Source organism: Prinia subflava, chromosome 2 (genome assembly GCF_021018805.1).
Source record: "Prinia subflava isolate CZ2003 ecotype Zambia chromosome 2, Cam_Psub_1.2, whole genome shotgun sequence".
NCBI classification, from domain to species: Eukaryota; Metazoa; Chordata; class Aves; order Passeriformes; family Cisticolidae; genus Prinia; species Prinia subflava.
The window spans coordinates 113016077-113030186 of NC_086248.1; the positions used below are offsets into that span (position 1 = coordinate 113016077).

A 14110-nucleotide genomic window follows, 5' to 3' on the forward strand; every position below is an offset into this window, starting at 1 on the left:
TGGGCCTCCTCTGTGTGCCCATCCCCTCCTGTTCCCTGGAACTGGATCTTTGTGCCAGGCTGCACTTTGCCATCTCACCTTGGAGCCCACTGGGGGGGGAACGGAAAGGAAATTCCGTAGAATTAAAAAACATGAAATATCGCCTCGCTGTTTTCTTTTCCTGAGCCACACTGGGCTGCCTGTACCCAAGGTGGTCTGGGAGGGCAGATATGTTCAGGACTCATCTTCTCATTGTTAGCTGAGAGTGCTCACCTGAACAAACCCACGGGCTAAATCCCTCCTGCTCCTCCTGCCCCTTGCAGATCCAGAGTGGGTTTGGATGTAAAATCAGCACTTCCCTGTGGTGCAGAGCAGTGCCATGCTGCTCTGCCTGGCACAGGGTTTTCCATTAAAATGGCCAGCCGGATTTTATCACTGTCACTAAGGCTGGCAGAGCACCTGGGCAAGCATGCACCCACCCACACGGTTTTTCTTGCCAAGGGGGGAAGGACAACCTGATTTATCAAAGTGTCAGGGCCTGCACAAGGCACAGGGCTTCAGGGAGGCTGAAACCCTGTTCTTCTGACCACTGAGATTTCCCCCCTGCGCATTCCAGACCCTGAGGGTCCACAAGAACCAGGTGGCTTCCCCCGTGATTCCTCGGAATTTCCATTACAAGGGGGTGCACCCTGCCCCCTTTCCCATTACTTTCTTTGCCCCCGGTGTCCCCGAGCTGCCCTCCTTCCCTGGGTGTTCCCTGAGGTCTCTCCCCACCTTCCCTTTGCAGACACGTTCGCCAGCAAAGTGGCGGCCACGCAGGACCAGTACGCGGACGCGTCCATCGGGAACGTCACCGGGAGCAACGCCGTGAACGTTTTCCTGGGCATTGGGGTGGCCTGGTCCATCGCAGCCATCTACCACGCGGCGCACGGACAAGCCTTCCAAGTGTCCCCTGGCACCCTGGCCTTCTCCGTCACCCTCTTCACCATCTTTGCTTTCATCAGCGTGGGAGTGCTGCTCTACCGGCGGAGACCCGAGATCGGAGGTGAGCTGGGCGGGCCGCGGACTTCCAAGCTGCTCACGTCCTCACTGTTCATCCTCCTCTGGCTCTTGTACATATTCTTCTCATCTCTGGAAGCCTACTGCCACATAAAGGGCTTCTAAAGGGACAATCAGAGATAGTAAATATGTGCATATCTATACATATCTATATAGAGTGATATATAGGTATAGATATAGATATAAAGCTGTGTATAATGGACAGAGAAAGAATAAAAAGAGATTTGCCATGTTCACACACCTGCTGATGGAAAGCGGCTTTGGAGCATCCTTTGAACTAGGCAGGACCCCAAAGCCAGCAGGACCCCTCCCCAGGCAGCGGCCCCAGCCAGGAGCCAGGGGCAGGGCCCTCTCTGCACCCCGACCACCAGGAGCGGCCGGCGGCCACCGAGCCCCCTCCCACCGCCGGCCCCCGGGAATGCGACGGATGCGACAGCCACCGGGGCGCCAAGAAGGCCAGAGTAGCTGCTGAGAGACAGAGCAGTGGGCACGGGAAGGAGAGGAGGGCACGGGTTCTGATGTGCCACCGCCATCCGGCCGCCTCCGCCACGCGGGAACAGGCCCTGCTGGAGAGGAGCACGAGACCGAGCCGAAGACAAGGGGAAACTGGGAGCTTTCCAAGGATAGGACACAATCCGTTTTCGTCGTTGATTTGGGGTTGGTTTTTTTCGTTTCCTTTTGGCGTGTGTACAACTAGCGTTCCCCGCCCACATGCCCCTCACCTCTCCCTGTCCATGCTTCGGGGGCGCGCAGCCTCGTGTCCGGTGTCCCAAGCCGAGGCCGCGCGCAGCGGCGGGAGCCTTCCTCCCGCCCCTGCACCTCCTCGGGCATGCTGTCGTGGTACTTGTAACATTTGCATGAATGAAATGAAATCTATCTGTATATAGATAGCATCCTTATAGCGATAGGCCTTCCAACCATGTGGGTTGAGCATTGCAGATTACAGGCGTTTTCTTTTCACTGGGTTTTATTTATTTTTAGTTAGTTCGGGTTTTGCCATAGGGTTTTGTTTGTTTGTTTGTTTGTCTGTTTGTTTCCTCTTAGCGGGGGTGGAAGGGATGGGAAGCTGTCCCCACTCACTGCTCGTGGCGTGGGTCCGTGAGAAGCAATAACAGCCACGCAGTTGCGGGTTTTCAGGGGAGGAAAGCCCACACCCCAGAGACTCCAGCTGCGTGGATGGGGTCCTCTGGTGTGCTGAGGGCAGTGTGAAGGCCTCCTCTGCCCACGGGAGGTTTCACCCAAGGCCCCAGGGAGTGTGGTGAGCAGTGCGAGGGGAACAAGCGTGCCTGGCTCCCAGCACCTCACACGCTTCTGCCTTTCGAGTCGGTGGCTGCCCCAAAGCCCGTGGCCCCCTGCCATTCCCTGTGTCCCCAGAGGTGTAGTGAGTGCCCCTGTTTCTGAGTGTTAAGCCATCAGGACCAGCCCCCCGAGCTGGTCCTTTCCCACAGCCATTTGGAGGCAGACCAAACCTTACCTTACCCAGCGTAAGGGCTGAAGGGCCGTGCGAGATCTCCCACGCCACTGAGCGCAGCCAGGAAGCATCCCCCAGGAAAAGGTCCTGTCTTGCACTCTCCGAATCCAAAACCACTGGGCAGGGTGAGGCAGGGAGGTGTGACTCAGCAGCACCCCCTGATGCCAGCAGTGCAGGCTGGGGTGGGGAGTCGAGCCAGGGAATGTGGGTGCAGAGCTCCCCGGGGCGCGGCACAGGGGAGACGCTGGGCGCCGGCGTGGAGAGGTGTCTTCTGACCCGATGCCCTTTGCCAGGCTTCCCGACATTCCAGCCAGGCAAACTCCCAGCCTGCACGTCCGTGGTGAGCCCTTCCCACCCAGCTGGAAACCATGTCTGATGCTTGTACCACAACCAGCTGGCTGGGGGTATTTGTACTCATCTTGAGCTATCTGTGGAAATTTTAATTAACCTGCTGTAAGGTTTTCTCTAGGAATATGAAGTTGTGGGTTGTTGGTGTTTTTTTTTTTCTTCTTGAGCCTTTTTTCACTTTTGATTTGTTTGGGGGTTTTTCTTTTTTGTTTCTCATTGTTTTGGGGGGAAAATCAAACACAGGTGCAGGTCGTTCGATTACCTTTATGTACAATGATTTCATTTTCATCTGTTTGGCTTCATTTTTTTTCTTTGTGTGTATTGCCCACCACTATAGGCAGTGAGTCCACTAATTGTGATGATCCTTATCAATGGTACACAATGCACAGAGAAATAAAGTTTGTAATGATTCCTGATGGATCCAGTACTGCTCCTGCATATTCTCTATGGAAAACCCTTCTCTCCCCTCCAGCTGTTCCCCCTTTTGTACCCATCTCTCCTTGGCTCATTGGTTTCCTTCCACCAGTGTTTCTGCCACTGGCAGGGGCAGCGGTGCCTTGGCACGGCCACCCCTGCCCCACCTCATGCCCCCCTCCCTCTCCATCTCCATGGTGCCTCAGGCTCGGTGTGTGCTGTGCCCCGGGGCTCACAGCCCGCTCCACTCCCGGGGGGATGCAGGAAACCACCCAGGGACAAAGCTGCAGGGCAGCCCACCCTCCCAGGGCCAGGAGCTGCTCCTGTGCCACGTCCCTGCCCGGTGGGAGAGCCGTGGGTGTGCCCCCAAGGCACCAACAGCTCTGTCCTCCTGTGTGCCCTGTAGAACTGCTCCTGCTCTTGCTGCAGCCTCACGGGGACCTGTGCTGGGAAAAGCCACGAGCTGGCGGATGCTGGTTCTGTAGCGATGGCAAGGCTCATTTGTGCACCCTCATCTCTGTTCCTGGAAGGACAGAGGGAGAGGGGAGGCCCTGGGGCCTGGCTGTGAACTGGCTGCATTATTCCTGCTGTGGGCAGGCACTGGGGAACCAGAGCCCCTGTGTTATTGTTACAGCTATTTTTAAATTCTCGGGCGAGGATGGTCGGCGTTGGTGGCCGTATACATAATTCAGGAGGGAGTTCAGCTGCATGCCTGGGGGGACAGGGCTGAGCACAGCCAGAAAGTGATGGAAAACTTCATGCTGGATGGTGTCATTCCAGGAGAAAGCCTTGCATTATTTTCTGTAGGCTCTGGCACCCGAGCCCACCCGGAGAAAGGTGTTTGCAGAGCACCAGGAACCTCTCTGAGCATGCAGTGACCAACTGCTGACGCCTCTACACGTGCTCAGCACCGCTGTGAGAAGCCTGTTTGTCTTGTAAAAAGCTTGACTTGCATAGGAAAGCATCCAGAGGCGTCCGTATTCCTGCAAAAAGCACCGAGGGACAGTAAATACAGTGAGATTCCTCACCTTTTAAGGACTTGAGCTTTTCTGCTGCTGGAACTGGAGGTGCCAAGAACCTCTCGCCAGCCAGCAGCACCCCTCACACAGAGGGAAGGGACACTGCAAGGGCAAGGGGCCTGCCTGGCCAAGCAGGAGCTGTTATCAGCAAAGACAGGCAGGAGCTTGCTGCTACCAGTGGGATTTTCTGCCTGTGGGATGCCCCTGAGAGCATCCAAGGAGTCTCCACAGGGTCTTGCTCTCTCTCTGGAGCATCTCGAGAGCAGCCAGTGGTGCCCCTGGGACCCAGTGCCCCCAGGGTGGTTCCCCACCCTCTCCTGCAGGCTCTGCACCCTCCCTTGGCTCCTTGTCCTTTCCCAAAGGGAATGCCAGCCTGGGGCTGCCCTCACTACAAGCGTGGCAGAGGGCACTGGGGCACCCCGTGCTCCCAGAGCAGGTGCTGTGGAGCCCTGCTGGAGCTGGCTGTTCCAGTGGGGTGCCCAGCATCCCAGGCTATGGACAAGGGATGGGTGCCAAGGGGCCCCAGCCAGGTGTGGGAACCTTATTGAAGCACTGCCACAGCATGTCCCCTGCCCTGGTGCCACGGGCACGGGCATGCACAGACACAGCACAGCCTCCAGCTTCTCTGGCTGCCCACAGGCACCAACGCCAGGCAGAATTTTTATCTCTTCGATTCCAAACAGCCCTTGGCCTGCTCTCCTGCACCAGGAAAGCTTCCTGCCCACCCCAGTTCAGGTGGCAATGGGAGGGACCATTAGTGACCCACCATTAGTGACCCCACCTGATGCCAGGGTCCTCCCCATTCTGCCTTGAGCCATCTCAAGGTCCCAAAATCACTGTCCACACTCAGTGACAGTCCAGCCTGCAGCTTGCTCCATGCTTGGCTCCCCTGTGAAGCCCCTTCACGTTCCACCTTCTCCCAAGCTCCCTGCAGAGGAGCATTCCCTGTCCCTCCCTCCTGCCCCACAGCTGGGGGTTTCCCATGTGGGTCAGATTTCTTTCTCACTGCACTGAACAACCACACTGGTTAGCTCAGCCCTGCTGTCTGTGTCTAAGGCACAGGTGAACCACCCCACATCGTGGACCTGAGCCCCTACAAACCAAGGAGCAGGCAGACTTCCACACAAACCCCTCCTGCTCACCACCCAGGCACAGTCACAGCCACTGCCCACAGGCAGAGTTTTTATTGTGCCACTCATTAGTCTGTGGAAGATTTTCGCTGAATTTCCACCATTATCTGGTCCCACAGGTGCTCCAATTCCGCCCCCCAATCCAAGCCTCTGTGCTTCTAAAGCAAACTAATTTGCTTTAGCTGGGGGTTCAAGGCTTTCCTGCCCTTGCTCGAGATGGGCAGTTTAAGTAGAGCAAGTTGCAATGGCTTGGGGTGCTTATCCACACGCAGAGCTCCTAACCCCTTGCAGCATGTGGGAGGCTGCCACAGGGCCCTCTCCCTGCCCCTCCCGACCTCTTTGTGGAGGTGGGATTTATTTCTCCCCCATTACTCCCAGCTCAGAGGAGTCTCTTTACAGATGGGAGGATGAGACCTGCACGGGGCACGGCCTTGCCCTGCCTTCCTGATGGAAATTGCCGTGTCCAGTGGCACTGCCATCCCCAGGAGTGTGTGTGTGCCCCAGCCCACAGCCCCTGGCAGGCTCCTCGCTCACACAAGGGTCAGATTCTGGCAGAGACACTTAGGAACACGCAGAATTTCCAAGTCCCTTTGGAACTGTGGTGCTGGCACGGGCGAGGCTGGATCCCAGTGGTGCTTTGGGAATGTTCATGAAAGGTTTTGCAAACCAGCAGCTTTGCAGGGAGTTGCACACACAGATTTCTCCTTGTTTCATGTAGTGCTGACACGGCTCCCTTGCCTTCAGCTCCAGCCCTGTGCCCTGCCCTGGCCTTTCCTTGCAGCAGGAGCTGTGATGAGCTGCCCCTGGGCTGGACTCCCGCGGTTCCAGTGAGAACCAACTCATGCCTGTTTGTGTCTTCATTCGCTTGCCCCATGCTGCCTCCTTCATCCTGCGAGCTCTTGAGGAAAATGTGCCCATGCAGGGAGCCTTGCAGGAGCCCTGCTTGTCTTGCTCCTAATCAGGAAACACACACTACTTTCTGCAGCTCGAGAGAGCAAAAAATGGCAATAATACCTCTCACATTACAGGCACTGCGTTAGCAAGGAAGAAAATGTTACTTATTTTTTCCCTGACAATACTTGTCCTGCTTCTTTTTTCCACAATGCATTAAGCATTAAGGGGCACAGCTCTGCACACAGTTCAGCTCTCAAGACTACCTGTTGAGGACATTGCTCAGCAATCCAGCAGTTTTGTGTGAAGGGCAGAAGGTGGTGAATTCTCCTATGATTCCCAGCGCCTGCTGGCAGACACACAGCCGTGCTGGCAAACCCCACAAAACACAGGGTTCTGTAAAATGCATCCCTTTCTATCCTGGGTCTGTGTGCCAAGAGGACCTGGCATGAGGTTGTAAAACCCAAATCATGAACTTCCTGAAGACCACTCAGCAGTGATGGGCATCTTCATCCCTCCTGCTGTCTCCAGGCTGTCCGGGGAGGTCTCTGGCATGCCTGGTGCTCACCATGTGTGAACATCACCGCTCACCGAGCGAGAAGAGGACACAGAGCAGACAGACCACACTCTGCCTCCCACCCCAAATACAAGCCCACACGATATTGCCAGGAAAAAGCAGTCAGGCTGCCAGGCAGCCCTTGGGAAAGCTCCCCCAGCCCGAAGGCAGCAGTTCCCCGTGGTGCTCGCTCCCCGCGTCGGGAGAGGCTGCTCACAGCACCCTGCAGGCACAGCCTAAGGACACCTGGGCTCCCCGGGCTTGCTATGGGAGCATCAGCCTGCAAGGAGTGGCCATAAGATCTCAAAGGAGAGATTAATGAGGTGGGAATTAGTCAAAAAACCTCCGGTAGGGGTCATTTAGATCCGTCACTTATTTTCCGCTGTAATGAAGTGGCCCAATTATCTTGATGCTTGAGTGACCACTCCAGTTCTCAAAAGTCATTTCTGCACACTTGGACAGCTGCTCCTCCTCCTAGAGTAACCATCTCAGAAAGAAACACGTCTTTCTTGGCAGAGGTGCAGTTCCTGTCAGCAGCTCCTCCCTCTGTCTCTCCCAGGAGCAGAGGGACACTCGGGGACGGAGCTGCCTGCGCAGCCTGTGCCAAGGCTGCTGGACACTCCCCACAGCCAGGATCCCCTGGAACAGCAGGATGCAGCAGGGAAGGAGCTCAGAGGGGCCCTCTGGGCCTGAGAAGGGACGGGGACAGCTGGCGGCTGGAGGCAGCCCCTGAGGGGAGGCAGGCAGCGGGCGTGTGGTGAGTCTCCTCATGCCAGGGGGCTGGCTGGGGACAGCACTGCCAAGGCAGCTCGGCCTCTGGAATTTTGGATGTGCTCCAGAAAGGATGTTTCTCACCTTCCTGCTCTCCTCTGCCAGCCACCAGCGTGCCCCTGCTCAGCAGCCCGAGGGGAGCTCCCATGGCCTCCCCAGCACGGGGCAGGCAGGCGGGGAGGAGCTGCCACCACCCTTCCTGAGGCACCCAAAGCCACCTGCCACAGCCATCCTGTCACCCATCACCCCGTGTGTGTCCCCCCTCACCACCACGAGGCACTCCAGGACAGACAGACATCTTTTGCAAACCTTGACAGAGAGAGAGAGAACCTCTGACAGCCCTACCAGCCCCCTGGTCCCCCCAGCAGGGACAGGGCAGGCAGAGCCCGGCTGGACAGAGCCAAATCATCCCAAAGCTGGGCTGAGAGTTTGCAGGAGAGCTGGTTTGCCTGGAGGCAGAAACCAGAGCGTGAGTCATAAATTCAGCTCCACCTTCCCTCTGCCCTGCTCAGTGCCATGAGCTGGCACTGCCCCGGCTTGTGCCCCAAGCTGAGGGTCACCCCCGGGCCCAGCAGCTGGAGCCCCCCAGTCTCTCTGTCTCTGTCACAGTTCCTCACAAATCCAATGGCACAATGCAGCTACACTATTTGAAAAGCCATAATATTTGTTGGTACGACTCTTTTATTACTGTCAATTTATATATATATTTGTTGATAAAAGAGGTCATCTTGGGAGACACTTCCAGTCTACTGGGAAATTACCTGTCCGATGCTGTATATTCTGTACATGCTGTATAAACAAAGCAAACCATGTAAATCTGAGCGTTTGGTGGGCTCGGTGGCACGGCTGCAGGGGGACACTGGGACCAGGCACGGCCCCTGCTTGGGCCACCGGGGCTGGGGGGTCCCAGCAGAGTCCCGGTCCCGCCGGGCTCCGGGGCGGGACCCGGGGCAGGACCAGGCCACGGTGCCAGGCTGCGGCTCCCTCGGTGCTTTTCCCCACACGGAGGTGGAAGGGGCGGCTTTGGGAGCCTGAACTCCCCGCGGGGCCGGGCACGGCCAGAGCCGTGGGGAGCTCTCCCCACGCCCGGTGCCCCCCGCCCTCAGCCAGCGCCCGGCACCACATCTCTAACTAAGCCTTAGGGGTCCGAGAGAGACGATTCCCCGTGGGAATCCAGCCCAGAGACCGGCTCCGAGCATCCCGCTCCTCCAGCTCCTTCCCACGCCCGGCCCTCCCTCCCCGGTGTGTTCCAGCTGCCACCTCCCGACCCGACACACGCTGTTAGGAAAAGCTGTTTCATATTCTCCGTGGTATCGATCTACAACTTTTGAAACTATTGGACACGGTCGTGGTAGCCTAAAAGTTGTGCTGAGCTCATATATTTTTATATTTGTGGTGTTTTCCTATCAATAGAGAGTAGTGAACCCTATAGGTGAAAGTGAACTATTCAAAATAAATATATGACTGCAGAAAATATTTGTAAAAAATAATTTATTTGAAATATTTTGCCAAAGATAGCTCTCTAATGATCTGTAAGATGTCGTTTCTCTCTTTCTGCTCTGAATGTCATTGTGAAAAACCTTTCTCCCCGTATCTTTTGAAGATTTTGTTTTGGTTTGGTTTTTTGTATCTTTAAGGGCAAAGAAACACTCCAATGATTTTTTTTTTACTAGAGCAGTGAATAGAGTAGTAGGGAGGCACGAGACAGAGGTGATGAGCAGGATCCAGCAACAACCACTCAGAAAATGCGGGTTCTACTGTGGTTCCTCTGGCTGCCAGATGGGGTTTGAAGCCTGGGACAGCAGTCCAGCAGGAAGGCCTTGGCTGCTGCTGCTGCTGTGGCTGCTGTGTAGCTCACCCAAAGGAGAGAAACCTCCTGAGAATCCCCTCCCCAGGCCTGGGGCATTGGGATCCCTTTGCATCCAATCTTAGTCTCTTCATTATTTATGGGTATGATTTATTTATTAGCCCTTAACAGGCCCTGTGGCACAGGGGGAACCCGCACCCAGAGCTGTGTGGGGCTTCAGTCCAGTTCCCTCCACACACCTGCCAGCAGCCCTGAAGCTGAAGGGAATCCTGCTGGCATCCAGACCTGTCCCCTTCCTCCCACGGGGACAGGCCAGGGGACACCCAGCCACCAGGGGACACCATCATTTAGCAAGAGGATCCATCCCTGCAGGTATCCAGTTCAAACAGGGGGATGTACAGCCTTTCACCATGGAGAAGCTGCCTAGATTAGTCTTTTAGGAATTACTTTTTTATTATTATTATTAGAGAAAAATCTTTCCCTTCCTCATTTCTCCCTTTTGAAAGAACTTTTCAATACTAGGGAAAGCCTTCATTATCTTCTGTGATCCCCAGGTCTGCTGCGGTGGAAACAAATCCTCAGCCACGTCTGTTAGGCTCCACCACTTCAAAGAGATTTTTGGCTCAGATTTTTTTTTTCCCCTTCTGAGCAGATTCACAGTTTCTTAGATGTCTTGGTCATAAAGGTCTGGAGGAATTAATTTGTTGAAAAAAATAAATAGAAGAAATAAAAGCCCTGTTCCAGTGAATGTGTTTCCACAAGCAATTCAGCTTGTGACTCCCCCGAGGTCAGGCACGTGTGTAGGTGTTCTGTTGGGAACGGGGGTGGGAAAAGCAGTTTCTAAGCCATAGGGTGTGATGGGTGTGAGGGGAGAACTGCTGTCCGTGGGGCATGGGTGGCACTCTGCAGCCCGGGAGCTCCGTGCCAGGGAATCTCTGTCCCTGTGGGCACCGGGCTCTGGATCCGGGCTGCCACAGCTGCTGCGCCACAGGGAAAAGCCAGCCAGCCAGGGAAGACAATGGTGAGAAGAATTGGGGTTCTGATCACTGTGCATTTTGTTAATTAGTGAATTCAAATAGTTTTATTTTTACCAAAAAAACAGATTATCTTTATTCCAGTAAAGACAACTGTTGACTTGAGATATATATAAATATATATATATATTATTTGAATGGTTTATATCCTGTTGCTCTAACTACATAAAATGGAAACATGTTGCAAGTTGTGTCATTTCAATATACAAAATAAATGACTTTTCCCTGCATGCTGCCTGGGTATGTTGTGATTTGAATTAAGAGTTATATTTGAATTGCCTTATTCAAGAGGTTGTATGTTACCTAACTGGGGAATGACCTGGCACTGTTCATCACATTACATGTGTACTTGATGCTGTGTTATGTCAAATTCAGATGAGCTGTCTGTCATCTATGTATTTTGTGGGAGATCTTTTATCTTGTTAAACTGTGATATGTAAACCTTCATTGCCTGAAATAGTCACAGTTGTATAAACCAGTGTCTTCAGCTGTTTTCCTAATTTTAACACAATTCCTAACACAAAATATAGATGTTTGTAAATTCTTCATTCACTTGGTCTATTTTTACATACGAAGCAGTTAAGATAAGGCAGTTTCCCCGGAAATTTTCAATCAAGGCTCGGCCACATTTCCATCCCTCGGCGAGAGGCAACAACCAATTTTCAGCAGGGCCAGGTGGCCTTCGGGAGGGCTGATTGTCGCTGTCATCTGCACTTCCCGGGGAGGGCGGGGGCCCTGCAGACACATCAGCCACAGCTCATTTTGGGGAGCACACCCCCAGTGGCCAGAGGGGAGAAAAAAATCCTGGAGCAGGACAAGCGGTGGTCCTAGGTTATTGAATCTCTGTCCAGGGCTAAAAAAATTCCCGTCCCATTCACAAACGTGCCCATCTTTTTTTTCTTTTTCTCCCTTTGGTTTTGGAATGCTTCGGATGTGCAGGCTGCCAGAAGGGGAAAATACACTGGCAAGGGCTGGGGTGGAGGAGGCTCCCGCAGCGACCCAGGGGCGTGGGGGAAACAGCCCTGCCAGGGGCCAGTGTTCGGGAGAAATAAGGATTTTCGCTTCAGCCCCTCGGGGGCTCTCAGCGTGACCGCAAGAGTGTCACCGAAAGCCGGTGTCACCCTCGGCGGTGTCACCCTCGGCCGTGCCACCCTCGGCCGTGCCACCCTCGGCCGTGTCACCCTCGGCCGTGTCACCTTCGGCCGTCGAGACCGGCGCAACTCAGCGCAGGTAACGGGGGGGGGGCGGGGCCTGAGGGGGCGTGGTCTCTCTGCTAAGCCACGCCCCTCTCTTCCCATTGGCTGCCGGCCCCTCCCCGGCGGCCCTAGGCTGGCGCGCGAGCGGGTTTCCCGCGCAGCGCGATGGCGGCGGAGCGGGGCCTGGAGCTGGTGCGGGAGCTGCACCGCGCCGCCGGCGGGCACCTCCCGCCCTTCCGGGTGAGCTCCGGGGCACCGGCACGGGCCCCGGCCGGCACCTCCCGCCCTGCCGGGTGAGCTCCGGGGCGCCGGCACGGCCCCGCCGCCCGCCCGCCCTTACTGTGCCGCTGTTGCAGACGGAGGAGATGCGGCAGGCGCTGGAGGAGATGCGGGCGCTGTACGAGCGGAACCAGGCGGATGTGTGAGTTGGGGCACGGGCGGCGCTCCCCGGCCCGCGGCTCTCCTCCTACTCCCCTCTCTCCTTGCCCTCGTCCCGCAGGTCCGAAGCGAAGGCGGGACGGACGGACTTGATTTTCCTGATCCGGTTCCGGCACTGCTGCCTGCTCCGGAACCAGCGCTGCCTGCTGGCGTACCTGTGAGTGCCTCCCCTCGGTTCATCCCCGCCAGCACAGGCTCCCGGGGTGTTGGGACCCTCGGCCCGGGTGGCTTTTCCACGAGCAGGGAGGCAGCTGTGGAGCTGCTTCTCCTTGTGTTCACTGCTGATACCGCCACAAAGAGAAGGCTCTGCCTCCTTTTGCTCTTAGAAAGTTTCGATTACTGGATGTCGCTGTTGCCAGCACTCACCTCAGCAGGGGTGGTGGCTTTGCCCCGTCTCCTCCCCTAGGTATGACCGCTTGCTGCGGATCCGAGCACTGCGGTGGGAGTACGGCAGCGTTCTGCCCAACGCCATCCAGTTCCACATGTCAGCTGAGGAGGTGAGTCAGCCTCCCCTCAAACTCTTCTCCTCTTTCCACACATTCCTTCTGATGGATTATTTAGTCCAATCCAAATGGGGTAGTCCTGCCCCAGCTATAAGCATGCGTTTCTGTAAATGCTTACTTGTGTGTTCTCACTGTGGGTACAACCCTGTTAATGCCCGCAGGTGGAGTGGTTCAATCGGTACAAAAAGTCTCTGGCTACCTACATGAGGTCAGTAGGAGGAGAGGAGGGGCTGGACCTCACACAGGACATCAAACCTCCTAAAAGCCTGTACATTGAAGTAAGTTCAAGACTTCTGGTTTCTATCTGTGAGTAAACGTTTTCCTGGCTATCTCTTTTGGAGCATTCCATCCCCATCCCAAGTCACTTCACCGAGCAAAACCTTTCAGAGTTCCAAAGCTTTCGCAAGTTTCTGTGTTTCACTCTGCCTGCCAGCATTTTATTCCTACTGTGGGCACAAAGCATGTTGAGAGATGGCATTTCTAGTCTGCAGGGAGGTTGTGGTGGGGTGAGTTATCCAGCAAGAGGTTTTTGCAGGAACTTGACCAACTGGAAGCCACGTTCCCCTGCTAAGGATGGTACCTGGAGGGGGTGAATGTTGTTTTTCACTGGACTCTTGCAGAGCTGTGTTTCCACTTTGCAGGTGCGGTGTTTGAAAGACCACGGGGAATTTGAGGTCGATGATGGCACGACCATCCTGCTGAAGAAGAACAGCCAGGTACCTGTGGCAGGAGTGTGATCTGTTCTCTCCCTTCCCTGTCACTCCCATGGCGCCCCCTGCTCACGCTGGCCTTGCAGTCCCAGCCCCTGCACACACAGCTCCTTCCCCTTGCTGTCTGCGAGGGGCAGAGTGAGCTGGATGTGCAGCACAGCAGAGCTGTTGTGTGCAGCACCAAACCCAGCAAATCCAGGGAGGATTCCTGTGTGTTTCTGTGCAGCACTTCTTACCACGCTGGAAATGCGAGCAGCTGATCAGACAAGGAGTCCTGGAGCACGTCCTGAACTAGGTGTGCAGGGCAGGAGGGGACAGCTCCTGCCTGGGGGCCTGCCCACCGTGGGGGCTGAGCTCTGGTGTGTGCAGGACTTCAGACACCTCAGTATTTCTGCAGTGCTATCCTGCCACTCCTAATAGCCTTTGAAGCCTTAAAAGTACAGCTCTTCATGAGCAAAGGGTGCTTGCTGGGAATACAGCAGTCCTGGGAATACAGGATAGCAGGGGGCATTATCCAAGCCCCACAGCTACAACCAGGGTTTGTCAATGTGTTTTTGTTGGAGTAGTTCTTTGTTCACCCTGTGCTTGTGGGAGTTAGACACCTCTAGAAGCCAGGAAAACTCTAGGGTTGCAAAATAAAGAACTCCTTCAGCCTCAGTCTCTTGGCTTTTTAAGAGTTAATGTGGTGTTCATTCAGCACTCTCATCTGGCTCTCCAGCCAAACCCCTCCTGACCCTGCAGTGTGATGGTTACTCAAGTATCTCAGTGGAACTGCTCAGGATTC

The 14110-nt window shown here is 55.3% G+C and overlaps 2 protein-coding genes and 1 long non-coding RNA gene across 5 annotated transcripts in view; 2 read left to right on the forward strand and 1 right to left on the reverse strand.

Annotated features, from left to right (window-relative positions):
• Window positions 1-3273, forward strand: part of SLC8A1 (solute carrier family 8 member A1) — a 103856-nt gene extending 100583 nt beyond the window's left edge. For all 3 annotated transcript variants that reach the window (XM_063391659.1, XM_063391660.1, XM_063391658.1), the window contains one exon: window positions 767-3273. In XM_063391659.1, coding sequence (XP_063247729.1) covers window positions 767-1143 — 377 coding nt within the window. In that variant the 3' untranslated portion in view covers window positions 1144-3273. The remainder of the gene's footprint in view (window positions 1-766) is intronic.
• Window positions 3002-12154, reverse strand: LOC134547563 (uncharacterized). Its single transcript, XR_010079515.1, has 2 exons — window positions 12016-12154; window positions 3002-11214 (listed from the first exon to the last, which is right to left on the reverse strand). It is a non-coding gene; the product is annotated as an uncharacterized LOC134547563 (long non-coding RNA).
• Window positions 11724-13983, forward strand: GINS1 (GINS complex subunit 1). Its single transcript, XM_063391669.1, has 7 exons — window positions 11724-11915; window positions 12032-12096; window positions 12175-12270; window positions 12520-12610; window positions 12778-12894; window positions 13258-13332; window positions 13553-13983. The coding sequence occupies exons 1-7, from the start codon at window positions 11841-11843 to the stop codon at window positions 13619-13621; spliced, it is 588 nt and encodes a 195-aa protein (XP_063247739.1). The 5' UTR covers window positions 11724-11840; the 3' UTR covers window positions 13622-13983.
• The last annotated feature ends 127 nt before the right edge of the window (window positions 13984-14110 follow it).

Excerpts from the sequence above, each read along its gene's own strand:
- GINS1 (XM_063391669.1), top strand. The coding sequence starts at position 11,841 with ATGGCGGCGGAGCGGGGCCTGGAGCTGGTGCGGGAGCTGCACCGCGCC. Across the intron at positions 11,916-12,031 it reads GGCACCTCCCGCCCTTCCGG|ACGGAGGAGATGCGGCAGGC; the intron begins GTGAGCTCCGGG and ends CCGCTGTTGCAG. Across the intron at positions 12,895-13,257 it reads CTAAAAGCCTGTACATTGAA|GTGCGGTGTTTGAAAGACCA; the intron begins GTAAGTTCAAGA and ends TCCACTTTGCAG.